This window comes from Perca fluviatilis, chromosome 14 (assembly GCF_010015445.1).
Source record: "Perca fluviatilis chromosome 14, GENO_Pfluv_1.0, whole genome shotgun sequence".
NCBI lineage: Eukaryota > Metazoa > Chordata > Actinopteri > Perciformes > Percidae > Perca > Perca fluviatilis.
In genome coordinates this window covers 1,100,218-1,119,485 of record NC_053125.1, presented here as the reverse complement: position 1 = coordinate 1,119,485, position 19,268 = coordinate 1,100,218, and the positions used below count along the sequence as shown (strand labels likewise).

The following is a 19,268-nucleotide window of genomic DNA, read 5'->3' as shown; positions in this document are numbered from 1 at the left end:
TATCTGTGTAACCAAAGGCGATCAAAGGATATGTATGTGTTCTATGCTGTGATCTAGGATTTAATCACTATACACTTTAGTCCAACATTTTTTTGATCCACGCTTTTAAATGTTTTATTCATCAAATAAATATTTTTACCACTGGGGTGGGATTAATTTCTTGATAGTAGTAAGATACTGGAACAGAATTGCATTTCCTCAAAATAAACTTAACTAATAAAAAGATTTTAAGACTAAATATTGACGCTGTACCCTCAGACAAGAATGTCCGTATTGGACGATTCTGCAAAGCCCCCAATTTTGTTTAATGACATCGCCAATAACACCATTTTTAATGTTTTTTTCTTTGTAAAAAATGTACTACAGGACATCCACCACCCTGACCTCCACTCAAACATTTTGCTTTTGCTACATAAAGGAAACTCCCTGCATTGGCACTGAAATGTTGGCATTGCACATAAATCCTGAGGTGCAGAATCATCCAACATAAACATAATTCTTCGGAATACCAACGAGAAAATAACACCAAATACATTCAACATTCAATATGGCGTTTCTTTTGCTGTGCGTCCTCATCTGACATCTAAAGTAGACATTAGTCATGTGGTTTTAAGTGTAATTTCTGATGAAATGTACTCTCCCTGGTCAGAAATGCCATTGATTAATGTATTTCTCCTCTGTGTTCCAGGTCAGTATCTGGTGTGGATGTGGACCCTGATCTGGTACACATGGAAATGCAGGATACGAGTGGAGGTACAGTGATGTTCCATCTGCTCATGCATTATTCTTGATACTGTTAGGGCCTGGTCACACCAGTACAGTGACATTCCAGACTGAAATGTATTAATTTTAATGAAATCCCACTATTAGTGGTTTTGCTCACAGAGCCAAAGTAAATGGAACTTTCACAGTGCGTTTACATGCACAGCAGTAATGGGGGTTAAGTGAATGACCGGGTTATGCCATTTACCAGACAAATGCCAAAAACCAGCCAAAAAAAAGGTTAATCTATTGAGTGGCTGGTAAACTTTTAACATACACTAGCCATTTGGCTGGTGGAGCGTGCATACCAGCCAATATCAGCCCCTAATACTGTGACTTAGGTGAGTGCTAAGTCAAGTATGATAGTGTACTAACTGGGCCCTATTTTAACGATCTGAAACGCAAGCGTGAAACGCAAAACGCAAGTAGCTTTGTGGGCGGATCTCGGGCGCTGTTGCTATGATACCAGCGGGATAAATGACTCTTGCGCCCGACGCAAATCTTAAATGGGTTGGTCTGAAGTAGCTAGGTGTGGTTTGGGCGTAACGTGAAAATAACCAATCAGAGCTTCATCTCTCATTCCCTTTAAGAGCAGGGCGCTTGTTCCATGGCGGATTGCTATTATGACGGCAGATTTCCCTGGCGCACGCCAGTGGGAACTGTCCGAGATGCGGTAAAGTAATAAATGCCCGTCTTGGCCGGGTGGCGATGTTGCTGCGGCCTCTCGGGCGCATCTCCTCAAGTCTGGAGAGGATTGCTGTAGCCATGGAGCGTGGGCCTCCAAACGCACCACCTGCTCCTGCTGTGCCCCTTCCTCCTCCCCCCCACTCCATCTCCGTCCACCCGCTCCATCAGGAGCGCATCACGCATTGCCACTCCCGGACCAGAATTCGCCGGAGTGTCCAATCCCACCGTAGTTCAACATCACGTCTCCTTAAGTCCTCTAATATTTCCTCATTTATGTCATCAACACATCCATGATTCATGGAGATGTTGTGTAAAACACAACAAGCCACAAAGAATGCTGGCACTTTTTGAGGACTGTAAGTGCCTCCTGACCTATCCAAACACATGAAGCGCATTTTCAGTAATATTTTCCTTTGTAATTATGTATGGTTTTAAAAAATGGGAACTGCTGTAGATGAGAGAAGTGTATGCGCGTTGTGCACACGCTACATTATGGCCAAGCATTCGTCTCTAAAATAGCATCTGAATAACGCGCCACTGACTTTAGACTAGCACCACTGACTTTAGACTAGCACCACTGACTTTAGACTAGCACCACTGACTTTAGACTAGCACCACTGACTTTAGACTAGCGCCACTGACTTTAGACTAGCACCACTGACTTTAGACTAGCACCACTGACTTTAGACTAGCACCACTGACTTTAGACTACGCCACTGACTTTAGACTAGCGCCACTGACTTTAGACTAGCGCCACTGACTTTAGACTAGCACCACTGACTTTAGACTAGCACCACTGACTTTAGACTAGCGCCACTGACTTTAGACTAGCACCACTGACTTTAGACCAGCACCACTGACTTTAGACTAGCACCACTGACTTTAGACTAGCACCACTGACTTTAGACTAGCACCACTGACTTTAGACTAGCACCACTGACTTTAGACTAGCGCCACTGACTTTAGACTAGCGCCACTGACTTTAGACTAGCACCACTGACTTTAGACTAGCACCACTGACTTTAGACCAGCGCCACTGACTTTAGACCAGGTTTTTCCTGGTCAGTGGCGGAATTGTTTTCTGAAACTGCAAAATAGCACCACATAACGTTTGCGCCGGAACATGCCTCCTCTTTTCGCTGAAACGTCCCCAGGAGCGCAAATACATTCCCTAATTTACCGACGTGCGTCTGTGGAGGGAAAAGTCCGCTGTGCGTCGGGTGCAAAATAGGAATGATACATGCGTCGGTGTACAAAGGCAATTGCGCTGAGTGCAAGATAGGGCCCACTGAGTCTAAAAGGCTGCCTGGCTCCTGATGGCAAGATGGCTAAGGTTGAGGGTGGAGCATGGCGGTCATCAGGATGTCTTGTATAGTAAACAAGTGACAAGTCTGTAAGTTAAGCTAAAGCTGCATTTTGTACACGGTGTGCAACTTATAGTGGAATGTGGAGAAATCAGAAAGCTATCGTATTGTGTATGCATGTGCCTTAGCCTGCTACCAGCTAACTGGTCGTCTCTGGTAGACAAAGGGTCCTAAAACAATCATTTGACATCTCATGTTTTTAGCTAGCTATCGGTACTTTGTGGAGTTGTTTTCCTCACTGGTGGGGGCGGGACTTAAATGCGCTCTGTCTCTATTGGCCCTTACCCACTGCTGGTAAGGCAAGGCAAGGCAGCTTTATTTGTATAGCACATTTCAGCAACAGGGCAATTCAAAGTGCTTTACATAAAACATTAAAGAGCAGTTAAAAACAATTGAAAACAATTTAAAAACATTAATAAACAAATTAAAAACATTAAAAGACAAGAATAAAATTGATAGTGCAGTATAAGAATAAAAGTTACAGTGCAGTATAAGAAATTAAAGTTAATAGATTATTTAAAGAAAAGCAACATCAAAAAGATAGGTCTTTAGCTTAGATTTAAAAGAACTGAGAGTTGCAGCGGACCTGCAGGTTTCTGGGAGTTTGTTCCAGATATGTGGAGCATAAAAACTGAACGCTGCTTCCCCCTGTTTAGTTCTGACTCTGGGTACAACAAGTAGACCTGTCCCAGACCACCTGAGAGGTCTGGGTGGGTCATAATGTAGTAGCAGATCAGAAATGTATTTTGGCCCTAAACCGTTTAGTGATTTATAAACCAGTAAAAGTATTTTGAAATCAATTCTTTGAGGCACAGGGAGCCAGTGTAGAGACTTCAGTACTGGAGTGATGTGATCCACTTTCCTGGTTTTAGTGAGGACTCGAGCAGCAGCGTTCTGAATCAGCTGCTGCTGAAAGACATAAGTTACAGACTCCGTTACAGTAGTCAAGTCTACTGAAGATAAAAGCATGGACAAGTTTTTCCAGATCCTGCTGAGACATAAGTCCTTTAACCCTTGATATATTTTTAAGGTGATAATAGGCTGATTTTTTAATTATGTTAATGTGGCTTTTAAAATTCAGGTCTGAGTCCATGACTACACCAAGATTTCTGGCTTTGTCTGTTGTTTTTAACATTGTCGTTTGAAGCTGAGCGCTGACTTTCAATCGTTCCTCTTTTGCTCCAAAAACAACCACCTCCGTTTTTTCTTCATTTAATTTAAGAAAGTTCTGGCACATCCAGTCATTAATCTGTTCAATGCACATATTTAATTGTTGTATTGGGCTATAGTTCCCTGGTGATAAGGTTATGTAAATTTGGGTGTCATCCGCATAACTATGGTAACTTATTTTCTGAGATCAAGTAATACTAAGACTGAAATTTTGCCACTATCTGTGTTTAAGTGGATGTCATTAAAGACTTTAACAAGAGCCGTCTCAGTGCTGTGGTGTGGTCGAAAACCTGACTGGAAGGCATCAAAAATGTTGTTTAACGATAAGAAAAGGTTGAGTTGTTGACAAACCACTTTTTCTATGATTTTACTTAAAAATGGAAGGTTTGATATCGGCCTATAGTTGCTCATTAGTGTCGTGTCTAGATGTTTTTTTTTAGGAGTGGCTTGATGACTGCAGTTTTTAGGACCTGTGGGAAAATACCTGAGAGCAGAGATGTGTTTATAATCTGTAGAAGATCAGAAGCCAAACAATTCAAAACATTTTTGAAAACACCCGTTGGTAGAATATCAAGGTAACAGGAGGAGGTTTTCAGATGTTGTATAATGTCCTCCAGGTTTTTAAGGTTGATCGTATGAAATTGTGTGATGTTGGAATTTGTTTTGCATGCACACTGTGACAACACATATCCTGTACTTGATATGGAAGCACTTACTGTTTGTCTAATTTTCTGAATTTTGTCTGTGAAGAAGGAGGCAAAGTCATTGCAAGCCTTGGTAGACAATAGTTCAGATGCTACTGGTACTGGAGGGTTAGTTAATCTATCGACAGTAGCAAACAAAGCACGTGAATTATTATTGTTTCTGGCAATAATGTCAGAGAAGAAGGACCGCCTTGCATTTCTTAGTTCCAGATTATAAATGCGAAGTCTGTCTTTATAAGTGTTATAATGGACCTGGAGATTAGATTTTCGCCAACTGCGTTCAGCTTTTCGACACTCTCTTTTTTCTGTTCTCACCACTATAAAATTTCTCCATGGAGATCTTTTCTTACCAGAGACAGCTTTGATCTTAGTGGGAGCAATAGCATCAATAACATTCGTAATTTTACAGTTGAAATTATCTACAAGCTCAGTGACTGAGGCCCCAGTGAGGGTGGGTGTAGAGGAGAAAAGCTGAATGAATGATTCACTGGTGTTTTCAGTGATATACCGTTTTCTGATTAACTTTGTTTGAACACTTTTTGGCACCGAGATAGTGCCGTTAAAGAAAACACAGGAATGATCAGAGAGAGCAACATCAGTCACCACAACCTTGGGAATGTTCAGACCCTTTGTGATAATCAAGTCCAGAGTGTGCCCCTTATTGTGCGTGGGCTGTGTCACATGCTGAGTCAGTCCATAGCTCTCAAAAACACAACACAGTTCTTTGGTCCCTCGGTCCTGGGGGTTGTCAACATGAATGTTAAAATCACCAGCAATAATTACACGGTCAAAGTTAATACAGATTATAGACAGCAGTTCAGTAAAGTCGTCAAAGAAGTTTGCACAGTATTTAGGTGGCCTGTAGGTATTTAGAAGTATAGCTTGAGGGGAGGATCTTAGCTGAAGAGCCACATATTCAAAAGAAGCAAAATTTCCGTAAGATAATTGCGTACATTGAAATGAGTCATTAAACAAAATGGCGACTCCACCTCCTTTCTTATTCACTCTATTCTCACTCATAAAACTAAAGTTAGGGGGGGCTGACTCAATGAGAACAGCAGCACTGTTATTATGGTCCAACCAGGTTTCAGTTAAAAACATAAAATCAAGATTGTGCTTGATAATAAAATCATTGATTAAAAATGATTTTCCTGCCAAAGACCTAACGTTTAGTAGGGCTAGTGTTAGTGTGTTTTCATTTTTTGGGACAGACTGTGGCTGACGAGGAATGGATGTTAAATTTGCAAAGTTTGCAGTTACGTGCTTATTCGCCATTCTTTTCTATTACCTATCACAACATAAATTGTGGAAGAACCTAATCGCATTACTGCCGCAGGGGGGGCCCGTTTGGCGGAAAGAGGTCATGAGTGCTACTAGGGCATCGCCGCCTGGACCCGGCCCATATCATGTTAACGCTTGCGCATTTTGCACACAAGCATCCTTATCAGTCTGGGGAGAAGGAGTTAGCTGCCGTCCTTGAGGGGGCAGAGGTGCCTGGCGTTTTACGATGGGAGAAGGAAGGGGGGCATACTTGGTTCCAGCATTCACCAGCTGCTTCATCTGGTCAGTGAACTCCAACATGGGGATGGGGGAAAGAGAGGAGAGCGACGTATCCTTAAAGAGGTCCTCAAAGCTGTCGTGGTTGTCCAAGGGGTTTGAGGAGTGTTGGACGGGTGAGAAGGGGGGTTGGGATTCCTCATCTCCGCTCTTTGGTCTCCCATGGTTAAATCTTTGCTCAGGTGGGGGCTGTGGTGGCTCACTGCCGCACTTTGTTGTGTCTTCCTCTTGTTTTGGTTCATCTTGTCTCGTGTCCTTGGCCAAGGGAGCAGATGTGTGGCGCAGAAAGTAAAGTAGGCTAGAGGTGAACAGCTTTACTCCTGACTTGTTAAGGAATAGTCCATCTGCTTTAAAAAGATGTCTGCAGAAAATGTTAAAATTGTCAATGAACTGCAGAGAATGGTTGTTGGTACATGCAGTTGAAAGCCATCTGTTCAGTGCCAACAGTCTGCCGAATCTCTCAGCTCCTCCTCTGACTGGCGGTATAGGGCCACTGATAAACACCTTTGCATTTAGGGAGCTGACTGCGTTCAGCAGATTCATAAAGTCACGATTCAGCACTTCAGACTCTTGCTTTACAACATCATTTGACCCTATATGCAGTATAATGTTCTTCACAGTTGGGTGTGCTGCTATGATATCCTGGATCTGAATTCTTTGGGCCAAATAGACGCCATGTCTTTGGGAAAACAGAGTATTTTGTGTTTTTACTGCTTTTATATCTTTCACAGCAGAGTCACCCACAATCAGAGTTTGGGGCCCAGTCATTAGCTTCACAGCTTCCCTGTAGCTTTTACTTTTAGAATTGCTCTCAGTCCTTACCCTGCTGTGTGACGATGAGACGTAATCCAGGTTATGTCCAGGGTCCTGCAGCAGAGGAGCAAATCTGTTCTTCACCTGCACACTCAGTTGTTGGGGAGGCATTTTGTTGCTGATTTTCCCTTTTGCAGCTGTCCACGACTGTGTCCTGCTAAGTACAGGGGTTGAAGAGGCACTCTGCCTGGGTGGTAATGCAGGCCAGCCGGTCATATCACAAATCTCAGGGCGTGTGCTCTGCCCGTTAGTCGTCCTCCCATTTCCCAGGAAAATGATTTACTCTTAGGCTTTGCACAAAGAGTTCCAGGGAGGACTGCCACTTGTTGATTTATTATCCGTTCCACAGCCCTCTTGTTTCTTTGTGGTCTTGCTGGTGCTAGTTAGCGTCGTGTTAGCATGCTTTTGTCCATTGTTTTGGGTCACTGGTAAAGTGGTGTCATTTCCACATGATCTGTTTACTTCCACGTCGTTTACTTTTAACCGGTAAATTTTGGTTTCCAGAACTGCAATCTTCTGAAGGAGTTTGTAGTAGTCCTCTATGGAGAAGGGTGGCATCTTGCTGCTAATTAGCTTTAGCTACAGTCACTTTAGGACAGGCTTAAGCTATTGGTAGGCCACGCTCACGCAGAAAAATTTTCAAAAATGACAGTAGCCTACTATGTCTACAAAAAATGTATAGTCCAGTGATTTATAAGTATCCAAGAGCCGCTGCTCATAGTTTCTCTCAGAGGAAAAGCAAGATTATCAGCAGAAATATGCAAGCAGAAGCAGGAGCAAGCAGTAGAGCGTCTGCACTGTAAGAAGCAGGAAGATACATACCAGCTCTTCTCGGCTCGGCACGGCCGCGGTGTCCCGTCCTCCTTTTTCCGTTGCAGATTTAGTACCGCGTGTCAGTGATTAGTGACGATTCTCTCCGACCAATCAGTAGTCTGCAGGTTTTCATGTCACCTTTTGGTATCGCCTCGACGGAGGTGATTCTAAAAAAAGTACCTGTTGGCTGGTACCAGTGACTTTTTATCATAATGGAAAACCATAAAATGCGAGTAGAGTCGAGGCGAGTCAAGCAGGTACCATGTGTCTAAAGCTGAGTCAAGAAACTCAGTGACCATCATCACAAAACACAAAAGACAGTTATATCAGACATTTGATTTCAAGACTTGCTGAGGTGGAGTTCTCTCCCATCACGGCAGTACTAGTCTTAGAATAGCCTGCAGTGTCAATGTAGGAAATATAGAGATAAATGGTTGACCTTGCTGTGGGTGGGCGGCAGTGGTGCGTGGGCATAGGGTCAATGGAGAATTAATGGGTAAATTAAGGAGGGGTTTGAGGCAAATCTGGAATATCACATCTGCTGAGTGATCGACAGGTTAGTTCTTAAATCCCCCACAAAGGGCCAAGAGGTTAATAGAAGCAGTGTGTATGAGTAAATGTATGGTTGTAAACATATGTGTTTATTATGGACTTCCCTCCTTTGGGTCTAATAATAATAATAATAATAATCCCCCCCACTCTGAATAAACCAGAGCAGGGTGAGTCAGAGAGTAGTGACAGATGACAATGACATTTTGTTTCTTTGCTGTTCCACACTGTCCCTCTAGAAAACCATACAAACATCTCTTGGATCCCTTGAAGACCCACTCAGTCTTCCCCACACAGAAAGATGCTGCCTGCAGTGTGAAAGTTGTCAGCCCAAACAAGACTGCCTGTGTTTGCAGAGGGTGAACGGGAGAGGTTGTCTGTCTGGGCCAGCTGCCCAGGCACAAGAGCTCTTTCTAGGGCTAGGCAGCACCACATGGTCCCTCCTTGCTTCCTTTCCCAAACAAATAGATAGTCAAAGGGGGCTGGAGCGATCAGGCGTGCCAAACCAATCTGTTCGCCCTGTGCCGCCCTGTCACATGTGGCCTCGCCAAGGTTAAAATGTGACGCGCTACAAAGAAGGACACAAAGTCACAAGGGGTCTCTGCAGAGGCAAGTAACCGGGCCTGTGCCATGCCAGGAGGGTGTTGTCGGGGGGTCAGGATGCGCCCAGGACCGCTGGTTGAGGAGGGGGACTCCAGAGAAACAGTGGTGGCCGATTGATGGATGAGCCGTGTCTGTTAGTGTGTGTCATTAAGGGGATTTGATGTGCAGGAAAGCGCGTGTGTATCTTGTTCATACGCGATACACACAAACATGCATGCAGTCACACACCTCACTGGCAGGCATGTACAGAAACAGATTTGGAGGTACATGTGTGCGTGCGTGCGTGCATGCATGTGTGTGTGTGTGTGTGTGTCCACTCTACTAGCTGCTAGGTTAATTTATGCAGTGCAAAGTGCAATTGTAAATTGTAGTGCCATGCATTCCATCTCAGCTGAGAATGGAGAAATGTCTGGCTGAGTCCTTCCCTTCCTTACTGTGTATTATACATTCTATTGAATTTTTTTGTTTGTAGAAATCATAAGTACTCAAGCCTAGAAATAATTCATAACTGGACACACACAAAAAATCCCCCAAAGCTAAAGTGATGAGAAACTTAAGTTGTTTTTTTTCTACAATCCCTTAAAGAAGACAATGATGATAACTAAACAGTGAATATTGAGTTTGTTATATTTCATATCAGATGGCATATGCACTACTGTAACTTTCACCATAAAAAAAAAGCAGTAACAGTGATGATGTCATCACAGTATTGCTATGTGGTTATCGACACATCTCTATGTCGTGGTGGGAGTTCAAGTGAATGAGTTAAGAACTGAACGTAGTCAATCGAAGGTCAAAACAGGTATTGTCGTTCTAAAGTATAGGTTCTGATACAGTAAGTCACAAACAACCTCATGTGTATGATTGCAGGCTTGTGAGGTTGTGTGTGTGTGTGTGTGTGTGTGTGTGTGTGTGTGTGTGTGTGTGTGTGTGTGTGTGTGTGTGTGTGTGTGTGTGTGTGTGTGTGTGTGAGAGCGTTTTCTCTATTGCCGGCTCATCACCTCTGGGAGGAGAGTAATGGCTGAATTTCAGCAGGCAGTGTTGCTGATGCAGCTGCTGGTTGACATTCAGTAGTGGGTGAGCTTTGGGTCTCTGTGAGGATAATCCCTCCTGGCCATTTGGATGCTACGTATATGTGTTTGGGGGAAGCTGTCATATCTTATAGAGTTTGGAAATTGATGTCTCAATCTTTTCTATTCACCTAGTTTTCTCCCATACATCGTCTTCCTCTTTTCTGTCTCTCTTTCTCTCGCTGCTTACATGGTCATATCGCTACAGAACAGAGTTTTGGTTTTGTTTTAAAATAGAAGTAATCATATTGTGACTATAACTGGATGAGCATAAAAAAAACTGTAAATAGTCAACAATAATGTATTTATCAACAATATATCATGGAAAGCATATGGATATACTTTTTTAATATGTGAGCATATTCCATGTCAAATGTGTTGCAGTACCGTGTAAACCTGTGCAAATGTATGTGAAGCATATGAAACAACTATTTTTTATTTGTTCTTTTTTTTTTTCATTGATCTAAAGTAACTGTTCTTTGTTCGGTGTTTTTCTGTGTGCCACCGCAGGTTACCTGTATGTTACCTGTCTCATCCAGAACTGTTCGGACAAAATGGTGACGGCTCAGTTTCTTGGCAAAATCGACCACAACTCGCTGCTAGTGCAGGACGACTACGTTTTTGTCAAGGTAAACATCCCAACAGCTGAAGTGAGAGAGTGGTGTGTATTACAATTATTTTAGTGAAACAGAAATGGCTCTCATTTTGTTATTGTGTCCCAAAGGTAAAAGGATTTCTAAAATTTCCAAAAAGTCACGTTTAAAGGGGTGATAGAATGCAAAACTGATTTTACCTTGTCATAGTTGAATTATGACAGTTTAGTGGGTAACTAGGACATACATAGAACCTCTAAATCCCATTGACACCTCTTTTCTCTGCAAATCTCACTATTTGAAACTGCCTCTGAAAACGGGCGAATCTCAACGAGCCCCATAGTTGACGTCAACTATTGCGGCTCCTCCTCATTTGGCTCTAGTCTTTCTCTTTGTCACGCCCCAACATTTGCATAGGCTACACAACTGACCTGATATCAGTTAGTCTTCTGACTCTAGGTCGTGCAGATCTCAGAAATTGTATACATTGTTCATATGCTATTTTACCATTAAATTCACTTCTGAGACTTTTTTATGGGAGAAATCAACTATGTAGAGGTCAAATACGGGCGTTTTATGAAAATATATGTCTAATTGCAAATTTTGTCCGACTGTGTGTCGGAGATCAGAGGCTGTGCTGCCTGTGTAGCTGCCTCGCCGCCTGGCCTGCCTTCCTTCACAGACCCCGGCCTGCTGTGAGGTAGATGGAGCTCAGTCACGGCTGGCAACCCACAGCACTCCATACCTGTGCAGAGTCACCGTTTTGGGCTAATGGACTACGAAACGCCGCTGCTCTGTCAGAGCTCCAGGGCCTCCAACTCCCCTCTTCCTGCTAGCTAAATGCCCGGTGTATGTGAGTGAAAGCGCGGTCAGTGAGCTTGTTATGCCAGCATTCTCTTACCACAGGTTCCAGTTACTATTTTAATGTGTGTAATTATAATGTGTTGAGTTATTTAAACAAACGATTGGGAAAATAAACGCCGCTTGATAGAGCCTGCGGCTGGATGTAGCTCTATCAATGAGAGCTAGCTAGCCTCCTCTTAGAATTCCTCTGGAATTCACAAAAATTAATTAACTTGAAATCGGACACCGTTGTTAGCTTTATAAAACATTTAGTTAGATGTTGTGTAAGTGGCGTGACGAAATTCAAACTGTAAATATTCTCGAATTAAGGCGAAAAGGAAGCTAACTATCCGTGATTTGTAGCTAGGATTGAAGGGACAGTCACAGCTAACGAAACACCTAGCTAGCTAGTCTTCACAAATATTAACTTAAAAATGGACACTGTTGTTAGGTTTATAAGACATATAGTTAGATGTTGTGTAAGTGGCGTGACGAAATTCAAACTATAAATATACTCGAATTAAGGCGAAAAGGAAGCTAACTATCCGCTACATAGCTAGGATTGAAGGGACAGTCGCAGCTAACGAAACACTTTGTCTTCACAAATATTCATTAACTTGAAATCGGACACCGTTGTTAGCTTTATAAGACCTTTAGTTAGATTTTGTATAAGTGGCGTGACGTGTGTAACATGTGGTAAGAGATTGCTGGTGTAACAAGCTCGCTGACGGCGCTCTCACTCTCACACAACGGGCCATTTAGCTAGCAGGAAGAGGGGAGTTGAAGGCCCTGGAGCTCTGTCAGGGCAGCGGTGTTGGTAGTCCCTGCTGTGGGCTGCCAGCCGTGACGGAGCTCCAAGTACCTCATAGCAGGCCGGGGTCTGTGAAGGAAGGCAGGCCGGGCGGCGAGGCAGCACCGGCGGGTTGCGAGGCAGCACCAGCGGCTGAACTCCGACACACAGTCTTACCAAATTTGCAATTAGCCATCAATTTTCGTAAAACGGCCCATATTTGAGCTTTATATAGTTGATTTCTCGCTTAAAAAAGTCTCAGAAGTGAATTTAATAACGAAATAACCCGACAAACAATGTATAACTTTGCAGTGTCTGAAATATGAGGCCTGCTGCCGAGTCTCCCATGTGTTTCTATGTAGTTTGCTCAAACCAATCAGCGCGTAGTATTCATTAGCATACCATATTTGGAAGAAAAGCTCTTGTTCCAAATAGAGCCAGATTCACAGGGTAGTTAAGGGCCTAATAAAATAGCATTCGGGCAATTTTCAGCCCAACCAATGTTACATACCCCATTAGGACACCTTAAGGAACAGTGTAAAATACCCTATATAATCATTCTATCCCCCCTTTAAGTCCAATATTGACTCTCATGTTAGCTCTGCTTGGGTCTCCACCAACTCCTGAGTAAAATATCAAATAAATGCAAATAAATGAACAGCTATTGAATTAAAATAGTTTCTACTGGATGATAGCTGACAAGTAGGAGCCTATACGTCCACTATCGCAAAGAGCACACAGGGCAACACACAATCTAATAGGGTATAGACATATACAAACATATACATTAAACATGGTGGATTACCATTTTGAAAAAGTGTGAAAACAAATATCCTACCTACAATTTATCAAGGTTGATAATGAATATAACAACCATTCTCGTGGTGCCACTTGTCCATTAGGCAATCGGCCTGCACAGCATGTCATTATTAAACGAGCGAACCCGACCACCTATTCCACAGTCTCTTGCTGATGCGGGGTATTTAGCTCCTCTGTTGTGAAACGAAGAGGCCCCTCTTTCAATGAGAATAATTTTTTACTGTGCCACTGGATATATTTGCCCACATTTCAGGATCCGTAACAGTCTCACACCAAAGGGTTCTCCAATGTTGTCTCAGTTAGCCTTTTAAAATGATATCAGATTAGTAAACAGAATGTGCCTTTGGAACATTGGATGGATGGTTTCTGATAATGGGCAATGTAGATATTGCATTAAAGATCAGCCACTTCTTTCTACAACAGTCGAGAACCCTTCTGCAATGATGTAAGCACATAATGTAATCTGACAACTGCTGCCCTGATTAAAAAAACAATGCAACTGATCTAATCTGGTATTCTGTCTGGAATGAAGTGGAATGGACATTTCTAAGTGACCCCAAACTTTGGACCGGTAGTGTAAATTAATTCAAAAGTTTGGTTATCATGGTTATACGGAATGACATGGGGCCACCTCGGGGAGGTTTCTGACTGAGATGTCATTGCAAAAAGTCATTTGTTTGTTTAAGGGGGAGGGGAGGGTTGCAGTCACTGTGGTTGCCACATTTTGAGCTATTACTGTGGAGTAAAGTCTGTCCGCCCTCAGGGGCCCCCTCACGGCCGGGGACCCCAAGCAGTTGCCTGGTTTTCCTTTTGACAAGCGGTGGCTCGGATCATACCGTGAATGAATTATTGTCGTCGCGCAATGATAGTTACATTTAAATTCATCAGATCGTTAAAGGGACCCCCTGGAGCTTCATGGCCCTGGGCACGTGCCCACTTTGCCCATGCCATAATCCGTCTATGCCCATTTCCCCATGCATTTGTGTCTAATAGACTGATGTGACCAAAAATCTTTAAAATTGGTCCAGTATTAGGCGAGATCGCAATGAGGGGTAGGCGCAAACCGAGATAAAATGTAACCTAATAGGGCAATTGTGGAGCCTTGCTTTTTGTCCAACAGAACTGATCATTTTGGCACTGACAGGCTCAGATTGTTACTAAAAGTGTAACTTTTTGTCCGAAGACAGCGGTGTGGAGAGTGAAACGCGAGACTAGAAATAGACATTCAGGTAGTCTGTTGTTATGGAGTAGGAAATACAGAAATGGAAATGAGGTTGTTATAGTTCGATGACCAATTCAATTTTATTTATAGTATCAAATCATAACAAGAGTTATTTCAAGACACTTTACAGATAGAGTAGGTCTAGACCACACTCATGATTATCTTTATATAGGCCTTTGTGGTCCCCTAATACTGTATCTGAAGTCTCTTTTATATAGGCCTTAGTGGTCCCCTAATACTGTATCTGAAATCTCTTTTATATAGACCTTAGTGGTCCCCTAATACTGTATCTGAAGTCTCTTTTATATAGACCTTAGTGGTCCCCTAATACTGTATCTGAAGTCTCTTTTATAAAGGCCTTAGTGGTCCCCTAATACTGTATCTGAAGTCTCTTTTATATAGGCCTTAGTGGTCCCCTAATACTGTATCTGAAGTCTCTTTTATATAGACCTTAGTGGTCCCCTAATACTGTATCTGAAGTCTCTTTTATATAGACCTTAGTGGTCCCCTAATACTGTATCTGAAGTCTCTTTTATATAGACCTTAGTGGTCCTCTAATACTGTATCTGAAGTCTCTTTTAAATAGACCTTAGTGGTCCCCTAATACTGTATCTGAAGTCTCTTTTATATAGACCTTAGTGGTCCCCTAATACTGTATCTGAAGTCTCTTTTATATAGACCTTAGTGGTCCCCTAATACTGTATCTGAAGTCTCTTTTATATAGACCTTAGTGGTCCCCTAATACTGTATCTGAAGTATCTTTTATATAGGCCTTAGTGGTCCCCTAATACTGTATCTGAAGTCTCTTTTATATAGGCCTTAGTGGTCCTCTAATACTGTATCTGAAGTCTCTTTTATATAGACCTTAGTGGTCCCCTAATACTGTATCTGAAGTCTCTTTTATATAGGCCTTAGTGGTCCCCTAATACTGTATCTGAAGTCTCTTTTATATAGACCTTAGTGGTCCCCTAATACTGTATCTGAAGTCTCTTTTATATAGACCTTAGTGGTCCCCTAATACTGTATCTGAAGTATCTTTTATATAGGCCTTAGTGGTCCCCTAATACTGTATCTGAAGTCTCTTTTATATAGGCCTTAGTGGTCCTCTAATACTGTATCTGAAGTCTCTTTTATATAGACCTTAGTGGTCCCCTAATACTGTATCTGAAGTCTCTTTTATATAGACCTTAGTGATCCCCTAATACTGTATTTTCTATTACTGTTCAGCATTTCACAAAACCAGCGCTAGTCTGCTTCTTTCAATCAGAAACAACGGTTGTAATCACAGCTCAGACGATTGACGCTCAGATATCCGATAGAGAAAAAAAGCTCATCCCACAAAGCCCAAAATAGAAGCTCTAAATACAAAGTTTTCCATCAGATTTTAAAAGCAGCAGCTCGAAAAGTTTTAGCACTGCTCACCTTACAAAAAAGCAAAATGGTGACAGGCAGTTCATTTCCAAAAATGTTCAAGTGTTGTGCAGGCGTTCGAGCCCGTCACTTGGGATATGATATGTTCAACTCGTGTTAAAGTCACTGTCAGTCACCAGCGCCTCGTGAGCTTTCTAATCAGCTCTCTCCGGAGGGGGAAAGCATGACTCAGCCTTTTACCCACAGGTACCTGTTTTTGTAGTGAATACCAAGGTCTGTACACCGGCTGCACATTGGATGTTGACCAAACTTGTTTTTTTCTCTCTTTTTTTCTAGAAACATTATTTACATGTCTTACTCTAAATTGCATTTTCAAAAATAAAAGCCTTGAATTTGGTCGTTGCAGTTTCTGGGTGCACAGGTTTCCTGGAGCTCAGTGACACTCAATTTTTTATTTCACTTTCAACTTACAAACTGGTCTTGTGTTTAATGTAAACTGACGTAAACAAGGTCCTGAAAAATCTTTATAAATGTGGTTAATAGAACATGCATGCACCCTTTATTTTGTTCTTAATGTATAAATTAGTTCTCTTTTCACACTCTTTTGCACTGAAAGTGTGATCGTGTGTGTTTGAAAAATCAGGAGCAAAGTATTAATAATCATCATAATAAGTGGGGATAACAAACAAGCTCAAACTAGAATGAAAAGTGTGGATTTGAACTTTTGGGTAGTGGGCAGATTGTTGCGAGTAAAAGATTGCTGTGTTGAGAGTTTATTTGTCTTTTTCCAGGTCACCACAGGGAATCGCACCAAGCACTTTGTGTCGTATCGGCGCAATGAGTTTGTCCAGATGAAGTTTCCCAAGTACGCCTTGCCAAAGGTAAAGCACAACAAAAATGACTCTTTCTCTTCTTACTATTGTTATTCTTTAACTGCGGATGTCACTTAGAACTAAACTTTGGGTATTTGCCAGTGCACCGTTGTGACGCTGACCCAATCAACTTTTTGTAACATTCATATAGCTAAACCCCTATTCTTGTATGTTCACACAGATCAACCATGTTGTGGTTTTTTAAATTGTTTTTCACAATCCTGAGTAACACATGTTTCAATGTTTCACTGCAGTTTGTTTCAGAGGCTTTAAAGCTCTAAAGACAGTACACTTCCCCCTCAAACACTGAACATGTAGAAATACATATTTTGTTGCCTTGTTGCATGTCATACACCTCTCTCCTGTTTGATTCTCCGTCTACGGTCCAATAAAGGCAGGAATACCAAAATATATATCTTTAAAAAGGTCTTACTAGACAAGAAAGTTGCTCTGCTTGGATTTCTTAACCGTCAAAGTTGAGTTGTTTCAAAAACACACCGCTTCATTTACAACGTTTCACATTTACAAAACTTCACATTTACAGTCACATTTACAAAACTTCATATTTACAACGCTTCACATTTACGTTTCACATTTACAACGCTTCACATTTACAACGTTTCACATTTACAACGCTTCACATATACAACGCTTCACATTTACAGTACAGGCCAAAAGTTTGGACACACCTTCTCATTCAATGCGTTTCCTTTATTTTCATGACTATTTACGTTGTAGATTCTCACTGAAGGCATCATCAAAACTATGAATGAACTCATATAGAATTATGTACTTAACAAAAAAGTGTGAAATAACTGAAAACATGTCTTATATTTTAGATTCTTCAAAGTAGCCACCCTTTGCTTTTTTTGATAACTCTGCAAACCCTTGGTGTTCTCTCAATGAGCTTCATGAGGTAGTCACCTGAAATGGTTTTACCTTCACAGGTGAGCTTTGTCAGGGTTAATTAGTGGAATTTTTTCCCTTATTAATAAAAAAGCAAAGGGTGGCTACTTTGAAGAATCTAAAATATAAGACATGTTTTCAACACCCTGCCCTTCCTTCACTTAAGCCTACACATATTATGTTCCACTTCTTTGTTGGTGTCAGATGTTAGTACAGTGCCTGTACCCAAATTAATCCTGGTACTGGTCTGATACATGATAGCTCCCATAAAATATTCACCACTAAACATCGATCCAGTCGCATCCCGTCTCGCTGACATAGGCAAGATGAAAAATGAGCTCTAGTTCAATACAAGACAAGGAACCTTTGCTGTCAGCGCAGGCAGCACAGGGGGCCATTTACGCTAGCCTGAGTGCTATTGAACTGCGCTGACTGAATGTAAAGCCCGGGGAGACGTCAGCCTTAAACTAAGAAAACCTTTAAGACGATCACTGCAGTTGACGACTTTGTTGAGTGTTTTCCACCAACACACACACACACACATGCATGCACACACACACACACACACACACACATGCATGCACACACACACACACACACATGCACGCACACACACACACACACACACATGCATGCACACACGAAGGGGCAGCTGTGGTTCAGGTGGTAGAGCAGTCAGACGACCAACCTTCCAATGGGTGTCTACCCATCCAATGGGTGTCTACCCATTGGAAGGTCGGTGGTTCGATCCCTGCCCCATGTCAAAGGAAAGACACTGAACCTGAACCCCGGATGTGTAAATGTGTGTGTCAATGGTGTAAAAGTGCTTTGAGTAGTAGTTAGAAGAAAGAGTAGCTAACATCAGGCTAATTGGGCTACACCAACCAAGTGTGACTTCTGTTTCTGGTCATTTTAAAGAAACAAGAATTTTCCCATAATAATACTGAAATGTCCACATATGGCTGTGGCTCTTTAATGTTGTCAATATTCAAAACATTTCTCTGGTATACAAATATTACGAAAATAATCATGACCATTTCTATTGAGAAGTAACTTGGCTGCATGCACAGTGTTCGTCGTTCGACTGGTCTTGGCGGTTTTCCCCAGATGGCGGCCGCATGTATACATGAACGGTACGGTCTTTATAATCTGTCTTTTTAATAAACTGTCTGTACACTTACAAAGTTCTCAATGCTTCGGTTTACATGGTAGGGACCCTCATTATGTACCGTGGAAGTGTGGTGCTATTTTGAGCCTTGTTAGTGGTGTAGAAATAGCGATTTATTTTTACCAGTGCCCCGATGACTAGCGTTATAAGCTAATTAGGGGTTTGCGCTAAAACTGGTCACATTCGATTAGCACGAAAACAAATCACAGAGAATGGTCGACTTTGTACACGTGTTATTAACCCCTAGGTTCATTTTGCGCCGGATTTCTCCTTTAAAGAGTAAGATCCTTTTTTTTAAGCATAAAACATCCGTGAAATTGCGTTCGCTAAAGCCACCATACACCCTGTAAATAAACAGTAATTTTAGCATCGTAAAATACACTTCATTCAAAGTTGACAGAAACAAAATAAGACTATGAAAAGCTGTTTTGGGTCGTCTTTCCACTTTTCCAACCATCACAACTCTAGTTTTGGTTGAATAAACACATAGTTTACCGATTTACATGTGAAAATATGTTGGCTTTATACACGCTAAAAGTATTGCTTTTTTTAAATGGAGTCTGGTGGGTTTAGCGCTGGCGACTTCAGAGCT

At 41.9% G+C, this 19,268-nt stretch overlaps 1 protein-coding gene across 5 annotated transcripts in view; it reads left to right on the top strand.

The window, feature by feature from the left end:
* sorcs2 (sortilin-related VPS10 domain containing receptor 2) overlaps positions 1–19,268 on the top strand; it is a 411,460-nt gene that overhangs the window by 310,232 nt on the left and 81,960 nt on the right. For all 5 annotated transcript variants that reach the window (XM_039822700.1, XM_039822701.1, XM_039822699.1 and 2 more), the window contains exons 6-8: positions 689–753; positions 10,603–10,721; positions 16,522–16,611. In XM_039822700.1, coding sequence (XP_039678634.1) covers positions 689–753; positions 10,603–10,721; positions 16,522–16,611 — 274 coding nt within the window. The remainder of the gene's footprint in view (positions 1–688; positions 754–10,602; positions 10,722–16,521; positions 16,612–19,268) is intronic.